This window comes from Lutra lutra, chromosome 16, assembly GCF_902655055.1.
Source record: "Lutra lutra chromosome 16, mLutLut1.2, whole genome shotgun sequence".
Taxonomy (NCBI): domain Eukaryota; kingdom Metazoa; phylum Chordata; class Mammalia; order Carnivora; family Mustelidae; genus Lutra; species Lutra lutra.
Genome location: NC_062293.1, coordinates 157,449 through 171,658, shown reverse-complemented (window position 1 = coordinate 171,658; position 14,210 = coordinate 157,449). Strand labels below are relative to the sequence as shown.

At 48.9% G+C, this 14,210-nt stretch overlaps 1 protein-coding gene across 12 annotated transcripts in view; it reads right to left on the bottom strand.

Moving 5' to 3' along the window:
• Positions 1-14,210, bottom strand: part of B3GNTL1 (UDP-GlcNAc:betaGal beta-1,3-N-acetylglucosaminyltransferase like 1) — an 86,084-nt gene that overhangs the window by 43,121 nt on the left and 28,753 nt on the right. For 6 of the 12 annotated variants that reach the window (XM_047709338.1, XM_047709339.1, XM_047709341.1 and 3 more), the window contains one exon: positions 623-688. The exons of 1 other annotated variant lie outside the window; for it this stretch is intronic. In XM_047709338.1, the coding sequence (XP_047565294.1) occupies positions 623-688 (66 nt within the window). Of the gene's footprint in view, positions 1-622; positions 689-3,666; positions 3,742-14,210 lie in introns of all 12 variants that reach the window. 5 more of the 12 variants (XM_047709335.1, XM_047709332.1, XM_047709333.1 and 2 more) reach the window with 1 other exon arrangement.

The following is a 14,210-nucleotide window of genomic DNA, read 5'->3' as shown; positions in this document are numbered from 1 at the left end:
GCCTCGGGGATGGTCTGGGGACAGTCTGGGGACAGTCCGGGACGTTCTGGGGATGGTCCGAGGACAGCCTGGGGACAGTCTGGAGATGGTCCAGGGACAGCCTGGGGATGTTCTGGGGATGGTCCAGGGACAACCTGGGGACAGCCTGGGGACAATCTGGGGGACGGCCTGGGGAAGATCTGCGGACAGTTTGGGGATGGCCCGCAGGGTCCGGAGGGATGGTCTGGGGATGGTCCGGGGACAGCCTGGGGACAGTCTGGGGGATGGCCTGGATACGATCTGCGGACAGTCCAGGGACGGCCTGGGGGATGGTCTGGGGACAGTCTGGGGACAGTCCAGGACATTCTGGGGATGGTCTGGGGACAGCCTGGGGACAATCTGGGGGACGGCCTGGGGATGATCTGCAGACAGTTTGAGGATGGCCCGCGGGGTCCGGAGGGATGGTCTGGGGATGGTCCGGGGACAGTCTGGGAGGTTCTAGGGATGTTCTGGGGATAGTCTGGGAATAGTCTGGAAATAGTCTGGGGACAGTCTAGGGATAGTCGAGGGGATGGCCCAGGGACAGTCCAGGGGACGTTCTGGGGACAGCCTGGGGACAGCCCAGGGATGGACGCGGACTCACGCTTGTCGGGTGCTGGGCAGCAGCCTCCAGCTGGAGCCTCACCCTCTGAGGCATCATCACGTCGTCCTGAAGTGAAAAGCACAGTTTCAAGTCACGTAAAGCAACTCCCACAGACAAGAAAGAAAACGACAGAACACGGAACAGTGAAATGGGCAAGAGATGGGAAGAGGCGGCACAGACTCTACGTCCAGGCCCAGCCCCCCCTGTGAGTCAGCGGGGGGATGTGGGTCATCCCCGCTTTGCCATTGGCCCCACACCCAGAGGGCCGGGGCGTCCGGCAGCCTGAGGACAGGAAGCCCGAGGACGCAGGCGTGTCACCCACCGGGGAAAGGAGTCCAGCGTGTGAGCGTCAGAGGACCTACGGACACGCTCTGAGCAGCGGCATTCACACATAGGACCGGCCGCTGTCGGGGACACCGAAGTGCAAAAGCCGGCATTGGCCGTCACCACTGAGACCACGGCACAGAGACACCCACACAGATGCCTCACACAGACACGTGCTGAGCCAGAAATGCAGGAAAAGACACGTCCTATCACACACTTACTTAACAATGAACCGTATTGTGTGAGAAATGCACACATTATGCAAACTATAGAGAAAAGCAAGAATAATCCTGAAGTTGGAATGATGGCTGCTCTGCACAGGGACGGAGGGGCAAGCGTACCTCTGGGGTACTGGCCACGTGGCTCCTTCCTGACCAGGAGCTGCTCATGTACATGTTTGCTTCCTTCAACCCTCAAAGTACACAAATGTTTTGTGCATTCTTCTACAGGTACATTCTATTTCATGATAAAAGAACATTTCAATGTTCTGGTTAAGGTACAAATGTACCCAATACCAGAACTAAAAATATTGTCATTGGGGAGAAACTCTCTTTAAACTGAGCAATAGGGTCGCCTGGGTGGCTCAGTGGGTTAAGCCGCTGCCTTCGGCTCGGGTCATGATCTCGGGGTCCTGGGATCGAGTCCCGCATCGGGCTCTCTGCTCAGCAGGGAGCCTGCTTCCCTCTCTCTCTCTCTGCCTGCCTCTCTGCCTGCTTGTGATCTCTCTCTGTCAAATAAATAAATAAAATCTTTAAAAAAAAATAAAAAATAAACTGAGCAATAAACTAAAAGGCCTGTACGTGTACTCATATTCCTGCAGAAGGGCCTCAGGCACATCGTACTCATCAAATTGCCTGTGATAAATGGAGCTGAGGGGGCCTGTGGCTAAAGCAGGAAAGGAGGAGGAGGATGGGGGGAGGAGGAGGAGGATGGGGGGAGGAGGAGGAGGATGGGGGGAGGAGGAGGGAGGGAGAGGGGAGGAGGAGGGAGGGGAAGAGGAGGAGGAGGAGGAGGGACACAGGAGAGGCAGAAGGGACAGAAGGGACGGGGACGGAGGGCAGGTCCTGCACCAGCCCCAGCAGAGCCCAAGCTCAGCAGGCAGAAGAGGAGCAGGTGTGAGAACAGAGCCGGAGGAACCTGCGGTGAAAGAAGTCAGAACAGAAGCAGAAAAGGAAACCTTGAGTCAACTCTGGGCTTTTCCAACGCCCGAGCCCCTCCCTGGCTGCAGCTGGGGACAAACTTCCAGTCGTGCGTGTGGTCCACCAGCCTGGGAACCTTGAGAGGGAAACAGGAGAAGTGAGGCGTTGCAGCAGCACAGACGAGCAGGTGGAGCTGTGCGGGGGCACAAGAGGTCACACCCCAGGTCAGCCTGGTCCACTTCCATAACGGGAACAGCAAGACAGTAGGGCAGGGGACAAAGGGGCAATTTCCCTTAAAGGGAAGGCCTGCTGATCAAATTCTTGAAAGATGGTTCCTGTGTCTGATGGCCTCACACAGAATTTGACAAATTTCTGACCGTCTCTTACACCAGTCTTTGATGCCTGTGTTGGGTTACACGTGGGAAGGGGTAAAAGCCAGCATACAAGCATATGGGTATTTCAAAAAGAAGGGTTAGGGTTAGAGCTGGTCTCTGCCAGGCGGCATGACTGGCCCTGGACCCCATGCAGGGCTGCAGGACATGGCCTGGGGTTCGTGGTGTAGGGCACCACCACACAGGGAAGCACCCCGAGAGCGACGCCCCAGTCTTCTGACCTCCCGTCCCCACACCTCAGCAGCCTGCCCAGACCCCACAGCCCAGGGAGGGGCCACCTTGCGTGCCTTCCTAGAGCGCGGGCTGGCGCAGGCCTGTCTCTGGCCCTCAGAGCACTCGTAGGACAAACGAATGTGCACTCCAGACTGGGCAGTGTTTCCACTTACTCCGTCACTCATAAAACACTCCCACATACTCTTTTTTTTTTTTTTTTTTGTTATTTATCATGATCTACAGTTGGAGACAGAGGAGCTATAATTATCTGTTTTGTAGCCAAAGGAAACAAAGCTTGGAAAGGCTATGTATTTCCCCAAGATCTCACAGCAATTACATGCCAGGGCTAAAATTTGATTAACTTAGAAACTGATCTGTGCTAATAGCTAAACTGCCCAGAAATGCCCAGCTCTCAGGAAAATTCCAGTGTAAGTTTCCACCACCTCCTGAACTAGAATCGCTCCCGGGCATCTCACGTCAAGCTCTAAGGTCTACAGAGCGCCCCGGGGGTGGCTGACATGCTCATTGACTGAGAAATTCAAGGAGGAACGCAATGAGCAAACATGGAAGCCAAAAAACAAACAGCATGACAGGTACACACACAATCTGGGTGCACGGGGGTCCCATGGGTCACAGAGAAGCTCCTCATTCTCCGAGACCATCTTGAGAAAAACTGGCTGAAAAGATGGGAAGACATCTTTATCACACATGAAAACCATGTGGTATTTTAATAACAAAGCGCAGACGTGTGTCTGCTGGAGCCGTGATCTGCACCATCATTGTTCATGCCAGCGCCCGTCCAGGATGGGGGCGGGTCTGCCGGGTCACAGGGCTCGCAGCTAGTGCCAAACCCGGGAGCTGGTCTCAGCAAAAGTCGGCGGCCGAGGGCAAAGCGGAGGAGCCCACAGGGGGGACGTATAGTCCCGACCCCACGGGGCACAGGAGGGAGGGCTCAGAAGCCTGCACACTTGCTTGCCTGACAGCCTTCAGAGTCCCCAGACTGGCGGGAATTCCACGGTGACACCAGTTCAGAAACAACGTTCTTGGCGGCCTAGGGCAAAGGATTTTGATGTTTTATAAAAATAACATGAATTCTGAATGAGATGCCGTTTCCTTTCTGACCACAAAAATAATGGGTGGAAAAAAGCTCATCTAGTCAAAGAATTCTGCAGTTGAGAGAATCTTGGAGCTTCAAGTTAAGTAGCTTCTGAGTGAGATCGTGGCCGTGCTCGCAGCCAGCATCAGACAAAAGCTGGAGGTGGACGGAAGCCTGGGCCATGTGAGGTGTGGGATGGGCTGCTGACATGAATGTTACCCTAACCCACACGACGCTCTCCCTCTACGCAGAATGAAAAGTTTATTTTGTTCTATTTTGTTGTGAAGTGTCCTTATGTCCAGAGCGTGGGGTCAAGTGACTTGCCTACAGTAGCTTCCTGCGTGTCTCTGCTCAAACTCTGAGTCCCAGAGGGCTTTCTTGCTCATATGGTCTGCAAATTCCACATTCTCCTGCAGAAGTGACACACTAACTACACTCCTCTCTGTTCAGCTAAGAGCTGTGTATTTTAGGAGTCTGTAGGAGTAACACAGAGTTAAGGAGACGCACTGGCAGGCACTGGGCCTAGATCCACAAGAAGGCCTGAACTCAGAAAACATAAGCCCCTTTTGCCCTGAAGGCCTCACTGACCCTGGTTCTGAGAGGAGGGAAGTTGGAGCCCAGGCTGCTCACGACCAGGGTGGGGGGATTACTCCTCAGGCGGCAGCCCCGACCTCCCTTGGGTGAGAGGAGTCTGGGGGCACCACCTTGGCAGTCCCAGGACGGTGGCTCTTCCACGTGCCTGGGAAAACCAGGGAGAAGCTTGGAAGAAGTGGACCCTCGTCCACGACCTCCAATGTACAGGGAGGTATTCAGAGACCGAGGCCGGTGCACAGGGATAAGCAGGCACCTGAGAAAAACACACAGAACAACACAGGAAGACCCCCCAGAAAGCAACCATTAAGGAAATAGTTCAGAAGAGTTAAAAATGAATGATTGTCAGTAGGACCATAGAAATTATCTATTCAGTAAAAAAGGCGGAGGCGGCAGGGGCAGAACAGAGGAACGAATGAATGAATGAACGGGCGAGACAGAAAATGAACAGGGAACGGCGGGCACACAGCCAAGCAGAAAACAACGCATGTGGATAAACTCAGTCCTTTCACCAGAACTCGACTGTCAGACTGCAGTTTAAAAAACAGACACAGAAACAAAACAAGATGGGCCCACCCACTGTTCACGAGAGACAGACTTCAGGCCCAAAGACAGAACGACGGAGTGTGGGAGCACGGAAGGCCCCCACGCGAACTGCAGCCACGGGAGACAAAGAGGGAGGCCGCGGGCAGGCAGAAGGACGACCCCAGCAGAGAGCGGACGCGTGAGCACACCTACAAGCCCGTGACCCAGGAGCGGGAAAGAGAAACGCTCGGGGCCGAAGAGAGACGCAGACCTGAGCGAGAGCGGGAGCCTGGCCACGCGCCCTGCACGCCGGGCTGGACCGATGGCTGGGAGCCCACAGAGCAGCGCTCAGCCCGCCCGCGACGTTCGCCACACGTGGGGGCCGCGGCGTTAAAGCACTGAGGCCAGAGAAGGCGTGTGCCCTGACCACACGGAAGCGGAGGCAGAAATCAAGTGCAGGAGAGTCTGGGGGACCCACCACCGGCGTGCAGAGGAGAGCCCAGCACAGAAGAGGACACCACGACGTGTTCCGGCCGAGCGGAGGTGAACATGTGACACGGCAGCATAGCTGGGGCCACCCCTGTGCCAGCTAAGACCGGGTTCTTAGGAAACACCAAGGAAAAAGAGCAAACTACACGAGAAGTAAACCGAAGAAAATAATAAAGATCTGAGCAGCGAGAGAGGAAAGGAAAACACTAGAGAAAATCAGTTCAGACAATGACTGGCTCTTTGAAAACAAGAAATGTAACCAACCTTGAGCTACACGGGAGACCAGCAAACTTTTTCTGTAAAGGGCCAGATACTAGGTATTTCAGTCTTTGTGGTCATATGTGGTTTCTGCCAATATTCTCCTCTTTTTGTTCGTTTTGGTTTTGTAGCACTTAAAAAAAAAGACCATTTTTAGCTTAGAGATCATAAAAAACAGGCTGCCAGCGGGTTTGGCCCATGAGCTGTCATCCGTTATCCCTGAGCTGGACGGGGAGAAAGAGACACAAGCAAGTAGATTCTGGAATGAAACAGAGGCAGCAGGGCCGGTCTCTGAGCAGGTGTGAGAGTGGCAGGAGAGCCCAAATCAACCGCATGCCAACGAATCACGCGGTTCTGATGAAACGGACAATTGCTAAAAAGACGTGGGTTTCTAGGGGCGCCTGGGTGGCTCAGTGGGTTAAGCCGCTGCCTTCGGCTCAGGTCATGATCCCAGGTCCTGGGTTCGAGCCCCACATCAGGCTTTCTGCTCAGCGGGGAGCCTGCTTCCTCCTCTCTCTCTCTGCCTGCCTCTCTGCCTACTTGTGATTTCTCTGTCAAATAAATAAATAAAATCTTTAAAAAAAAAAAAAAAGACGTGGGTTTCTGAAATAGACTGAAGAAAAAATACAAAATCTGAAGAGATCTATAAAAAGGGAAAAATATTGAATTAGGAATTAACACAACATGAAACAAAACGATACGATATGATACAATATACAGAGAAAGTGCTAGACTTGTACGGTGGAAATTAGGAAACTCGCTGAACGAAGGGAAAGATCTAAGTGAACAGAGACACATCCCACATCATGGTCAGAAGACTCAACATCACGAAACAATTCTCCCCCAATTGACCTATGGATTCACTGCAACTCAAATCCAAATCTCAAACTTGCATTTTTACAGAAACTGGCAAGCTGCCTCTGAAACTCCCATGGAGATACAAAGACCCAGAATGGCAGTGTTGGCCAAAGAAGAAACACCATGGAGACCTTATGCTTTCGGGGAAGCTAGCACTTGGTGGGAGATGTGGGCTCAGACCCAGCAGATGAGGACCTACAAGGCAGAGGCCAGAAGGCAAGGACGCACACAGACGCCCCACCACACACAGAATGAATCTGACGTAGACCACGGACCTCAGTGTCAGAGCTAAAACTGGGAACTCCTAGGAAAATCTCAGTGACCCTGAGCAAAGTGAAGAATCCTCAAAGAAAAGTGGGGCTTCATCAAAATTTAAATTCTTGTGAAGATTTAACAAGATAGTGAAAAGAGCTCCCCCGACTGGGAGGAAACGGGGGCAGAGGCCCCATCTGTGCGGGTGCTGGGGGTCTCCTCAGCCATGGGGCAGGCCCTGAGCAGAGGCCCCCAGCGGCTGTGGGGGACCCGCCCGGCAGGCGTGGCGACAAGAGCCTTTCCTCTCCCTGGGCCATCCACTCTTCCTTCAGCTCTGCAAGAGAACTTCCCCCAACGTCATTAAGGGCAGAAGTGATAAATACATTTGGCAAACAGTGCACTTAATAGTAAAAGGGCTCAGCACCTTCTCTGAGATTGGAAAGGAGATGAGGATACCCGTTCTTGCAATGTCCGGTTAACAGCCGCCTGGAAACTCAAGTCCAGAAAAAGAAATAAAAAGCACAAGGCTTAGAAAGAGAAAAAGGGATTGTAGACATAAACGTCCCCAAATAATCAACAGAGAAATATTGGAATTAAAAGTAATGGGCGCCTGGGTGGCTCAGTGGGTTAAGCCGCTGCCTTCGGCTCAGGTCATGATCTCAGGGTCCTGGGATCGAGCCCCGCGTCGGGCTCTCTGCTCAGCGGGGAGCCTGCTTCCCTCTCTCTCTTTCTCTGCCTCTCCATCTGCTTGTGATCTCTCTCTGTCAAATAAATAAATAAAATCTTTAAAAAAAAAAAAAAGTAAGTTCAGCAGGGTTCCTGAATACAAGATTAATAAAGTTAATGTCTTTATACCTACAAAATTTTTATATGATGCTACTTACAATAATACCAAAAAATATCAGATTATTCTCCCACATCATTGGTGAGAATGTAAAGTGGTAATAAGCTCCTTTGGAAACAGTCTGGCTATTCCACAAAATGCTAAACGTGGAGTTTACAGCCCAGCAGCACCAGTTCTGGGTCTATGCCCACGAGAACTGGACACGTCTGTACACATGGGAACTAGTACAGGAATGCTTGTGTCCACGTCTGCTGAGCAGCTAAAAGCAGACACAACTCAAACGCTCATCAAGCAGCATCTGGATAAACAAGATGTGGTCCCTGCATCCAGGGTCCCATGACGCCGTGCTGGGAAGAAACAGAGCTCTGACACGGCTGCAACATGAGGGAAAGACAAAGCTGGTCACAGAGACCCAACCACGTCCGTACCACTTCCAGGAGATGCCCAGAACGGGCAAGCCCACAGAGGCAGAAAGGGGGCCTGGCTGAGAGCTGGGGGATCAGGAGTGAGGGCTAACTGGGGGGGGGGGTTATGTTGTGACGGCAATGTCCCCTAACTGGACAGTGGTAAGCACTGCATGACACTGCGAATGCACCCAAAACCCCTGAATTGTACACTTCGAGCAGGTGGATTTTATGTGAATTCTATCTTAGTAAAGCTGATAACAGATGTTTTTTCGAAACCAAATACCAAGGGATACCAAGGAATTAATTTACTGAAGGACCGCGAGCCCTCTAATAGGAAAACCGCGCACGGCTGCTGAGATAAAGAGACGAGTGGACACAGGTCCCTGTTAGGAAAACTGAGCACCATAAAGCAGTCAGCCCTCCCACAGCCGACCCACAGACTCAGCATCTAATTCCCTCAAGATCCTCACTGGAGAGTCTGTGGAAATTAACAAATAACTGACATTTATATAAAAACACAGTTGATTTTTTAAAAAGATTTTATTTATTAATTTGAGAAAGTGAACAAGCAGGGGGAGCAGCAGCCCCCGCTGAACAGGGAGCCCAATGGGGGACTCGATCCCGGGACCCTGGGACCATGACCTGAGCCGAAGGCAGACACTTAACCATCTGAGCCACCAAGACACCCCACACAAAAACATTTTTAAGCTGGGCTCCATGCCAGTGTGGAGTCCAATGGAGGGGGCCTGAACTCATGACCCTGAGACCAAGACCTGAGTTGAAAAAAAACACAAGCCCCATCTATATGTTGCCCACAAGAGACTCATTTTAGTCCTAAAGACACCCTCAGATTGAAAGTGAGGGGTGGAGAACCCTCTGTCATGCTAATGGGCACTAAAAGAAACCTGGGGGTAGTCATCCTTATATCAGACAAACTAGATTTCCTTTTATTTTATTTTTCAAAAGATTTTATTTGTGTATTTGACAGACAGAGATCACAAGCAGGCAGAGAGGCAGGCAGAGAGAGAGGAGGAAGCAGGCTCCCTGCTGAGCAGAGAGCCTGATGTGGGGCTCGAGCCCAGGACCCTGGGATCATGACCTGAGCCAAAGACAGAGGCTTTTTAACCCACTGAGCCACCCAGGCACCCCTTATTTTACTTTTTTAAATGCCATTTATAATAATGTAAAAAAATCAGAAATATTTAGGCATAGATTTAACAAAGAATATTCCAAATCTATTAATGAAAAGTACATAACACTGCTGAGAGAAATTTTAAAAGACCTATACAAACGGAGAGATATACTATGTTTGCAGGCTGGTGGACTGAGTTTTTTTTTTATTTACATTTTTTATTTTTTTATTAACATATAATGTATTATTAGCCCTAGGGGTACAGGTCTGTGAATTGCCACTTTTACACACTTCACAGCACTCACCATAGCACATGCCCTCCCCAATGTCCATAACCCAACCACCCTCTCCCTCCCCCCAACCAACAACCCCTCCATTTGTTTTGTGAGATTAAGAGTCTCCTATGGTCAGACAAACTAGATTTTAAACCAAAGATGGTGATAAGAGATGAAGGAGGATGCTGTATTTTAACTAAGGAATCTATCCATCAAGAAGATCTAGCAATTGTAAATATTTATGCCCCCAACCTGGGAGCAGCCAGATATATGAATCAATTAATAACAAGCATAAAGAAACTCGTGGATGATAATACAATATAGGTATACAAAACGACATGACATGACACGACACAATACAATACAAAACAATATGATATGATACGATACGGTATGATACAACACAACAAACACAAAACGATACGATACGATATGATATAATACGATACAATAAAAAATACAATACAACACAACACAAAACGATACGATATGATACAATATAAAACAATACAATACAATACAAAATAGAACACGATACAATAAAAATTACAATACAACACAATAAAGTCCCCTACAATACAAAGTAGGGGACTTTAACACCCCACTCACACCAGAGCACTGAAGCAGACTGGCAAGGAAACAATGGCTTTGTCTGACACACTGGACCAGATGGACTTAACAGGCATGTTCAGAACATTTTATTCTAAAGCAGCAGAATACACATTCTTTTCAAGTGCACATGGAACATTCTCCAGGATAGATCACATACTGGGTCACAAATCAGCCCCCACAAGTACAAAAAGATTGAGATCAGATCGTGCATATTTTCAGACCACAATGCTATAAAACTTGAAGTCAACCACAGGAAAAAATTAGGGAAGGCCACAAATACATGGAAGTTAAAGAACATCCTACAAAGAACGAATGGGTCAACCAGGAAATTAAAGAAGAAATTAAAAAGTACATGGAAACAAATGAAAATGGAAGCATGACAGTTCAAAACCTTTGGGATGCAGCAGGTCTTAAGAGGAAAGCATATAGCAATACATACCGTTCTCAAGAAGCAAGATAATTCTCAAATATACAACCTAACTTTACACCTAAAGGAACTGGAAAAGGAACAGCAAATAAAGCCTAAAGCCAGCAGAAGAAAGGAAATAAAGGTTAGAGCACAAATAAATGATACTGAAATTAAAAAAAAAACAACAACTGTAGAACAGATCAACAAAACTTGGAGCTGGTTCTTTGAAAGAGTTAACAAGATTGATAAACCACTGGCCAGACTCATGAAAAAGAAAAAGGACCCAAATAAATAAAATCACAAATGAAAGAGATGATGAACATGGCAGAAATGCAATTATAAGAGATTATGAGCAAATATGCCAACAAAATGGGCAATCTGGAAGAAATGGATGCATTCCTAGAAACATATAAACTACCTAAACCGAAACAGGAAGAAATAGAGAATTTGCACAGACCCATAACCAGCAGGGAAACTGAAGCAGTCATCAAGAACCTCCCAGGGCCAGATGGCTTCCCAGGGGAATTCTACCAGGGGACCTCTACCCACAGGCAGACAGAAGTAATTCTAGATTGAGTACAGATCTGAATGTGAAAAGCAACCATGAAGCTTCCAGAGAATGACACAGAAAAATATCTTCAAGAGAATGAGGTAAACGAAAGCTTTCACAACTGGGCAAAGAAGCACCAGCAATTGGGAAAGAAGAATTAATATCTATTTTTCTCAAACTGTTCTAAAAAATAGAAATGGAAAGAAAACTCCCAATCTCTATGAGGCCAGCATTCCCCCGATACTAAAACCAGACAAAGACCCCACCAAAAAGGAGACTTACAGACCAACATCCCTGATGAACATGGATGAAAAAATTCTCAATAAAACACTAGCAAGTCAAATTCAACAGTACATTAAAAGTATTCACCACAACCAAGTGGGATTTATTCCTGGGCTGCAGGGGTGGGACAACATCTGCAAATCAATCAATGCGATACAACACATTAATAAAGGACAGAACAAGAACCATATGATCCTCTCAGTAGATGTAGAAAAGACATTTGACAAAGTACAGCTTCCTCTCTTGATCCAAACCCTCGACCAAGCAGGGATAGAGGGAATAGAGCTCAACGTCATAATAGCCATAGACGAAAGACCACAGCGAATATCATTCTCAGTGGGGAAAACTGAGAGCTTTTCCCTAAGGTCAGGAACATACGGGGACGTCCACTCTCACCATCTGACACAGGACGGGAAGTCTAGCCTCAGCAATCAGACAGCACAAAGGAAAAGGCATCCAGAGAGGAAGGAAGAAGCCAAGCTTCCAGTGTCTGCAGATGACGTGATACTCCATGTAGAAAACCTGGAAGACTCCACCAAAAAATCGCTAGAACTGATACATGCAGGATATAAAATCAATGAACAGAAATCTGTTGTGGAGAAGGGGGGCCTCCTACATGGCTGGTGGGAATGCAAGCTGGTGTGGACACTCTGCAGAATAGTGTGGAGGGTCCCCAGAAAGCTGAAAATAGAGCTACCCTGCAATCCAGCCACTGCACTACTGGGTACTAACCCAGAGGACACGGAAACACACCTGGAAGGAGCACCTGCGCCCCAGTGTTCATAGCAGCAATGTCCGCAGTAGCTGAACTATGGAAAGAGCCCGGATGTCTGCCAACGGATGGATGAAGAGGCTGCGGTATATACACCAAGGAACAGGACTCAGCCATTGGGAAGAATCAAATCCGTTTGCAACGACGTGCATGGCGCTAGAGAGTGTTACACTGAGTGACATAAGCCAGAGAAAGACAAATAGCATATGATCTCACTCACATGTGGAATTTAAGGAAAAAACAGGTGAATGAACATACAAGAGAGGGAAAAAGAGAGAGAGAGGGAAACAAATCATGAGAGACTCTTAACTATAAAGAGTAAACTGAGGGTTGATGGAGGGAGCTGAGTGGGGGATGAGATAGATGGGGGACGGGATTAAGGAAGGCTTCTGACATGATGAGTGGTGAGTGCCGTATGTAAGTGATGAACCACCGAATTCGACTCCTGAAACCAATACTGAACTGTATGTCAGTGAACTAGACTTTAATAAAAAAGACTGGAGTGGAGATCAAGAGTTGGATGCTTAACCGACTGAGCCACCCAGGTGTTCCCGTGCAAAGAAATTTTTTTAAAGAATAGCCAAAAACACTGAGGTATACGAACAAGAGGACTTACAGAATCAAACTACACTGTGTTCTGTAAAGCTGCAGTGTGGCAAATGAAGGACAGACCACCAGCCCAGATGGACAGGACACAGAGGCCAGAAACAGGCCCTACACACGTCAACCCTGGACTAAAGACATCTCGAAAGCTACGTGCAAGGGCCTTTCTTTCAGTCAATGCTACACCCACGGGAAACCCCTCCGAGAAGGAGTCATTCAGGACCTCTACCTACAGGCAGACAGAAGTAATTCTAGATTGAGTACAGATCTGAATGTGAAAAGCAACCATGAAGCTTCCAGAGGATGACACAGAAAAATATCTTGAAGAGAATGAGGTAAACGAAAGCTTTCACAACTGGGCAAAGAAGCACCAGCCATTAGGAAACGACCAGACAGTAAGTCAGACGCTTCCATTCACCCAAGACTCTACTGAAGACAAAAAAGAACGCGTGTCTCTTGATCTTGAGCCCCACACTGGATGCTGAGACTATTAGATAAATAAATAAGAAATAATAAACAAACAAATTAAAAAAAATAAGAACAAAAACTAAAGCCACAGAGTGGGAGGAGCTCTGTAATCCGTACATTCAGCGAAGGACTTGTATCCAACACCCCTGATTAACTCCTTATTGAAGAAAAAGAGAGAACATCATTAAAAACGGGCAAGAGACATGAGCAGGCACTACACGAAGAAAATACCCAAATACCCACCTGCAACCTCATCAGACGTCAGGGAAATGAACTTAAAACCACACCCAGGCCCCTCCCTGTGACGACCAGAGGACTCAAGTGCAGGAGACCAGACACAGGAAGGGCCGGGAGACAGGCCAGCCGGCACGCCTTCCCCTGCCTGACGAGTGCCTGCCGCACGGGAGCTCGGCACCACAGCCACACCAGCCCCTCCTCACACGCGTGACACGCAGCCCCGCAGCCGCACGCGCCCCGACAGGAACGCACACGCGCTTCCTGTCAGCACGGCTCGAAGACCCAAACGTCCGGCCAGCAGAAGGCAGGAGCTGGGCGTCTCCACGCACTAGACCGTCACCCAGCAATAAAAGGGAAATGCGGCTAACCCAGCACTAATCTCCAAAACCTGATGTTGGGCACGATAAGCCAGACACAAAGGAATATGTGAGGAATCACGCAAAGGTCAAAATAAGATGAAACTAACTTTGGGGTCTGCATCCCAGTCATGCTGTAGAGGAGGAGGAGGCTTCTGGGGAGGAACAGAGGGCACGCGGGACGCTGGCGGGGCTCCCGGCCGGGCCTGCAGAAAGCGGCACAGGACAGCGCAGTTTCGCACGTCTCCACGGACAGTGCACTTCCGACCGCACCCTCATCGGTGTTATGTTAAACTTAAATAAAAATGAACAAAGACAATTTCCAAGTAGAGTTTAGATCAAAATATAAAAGGTAAAAAAGAAACAAAGCATCTGGAACTGACAGAATAATTTCAGGGCCTCAAAGTAGGAGAAAGTGCCTCAAAAGAAGAAGGCACAAGGCGCTGACCGTGAAGGAAAAGACTAAATGGACGTGACTCCCGACTGCGAGCCCCGTCACCCGCT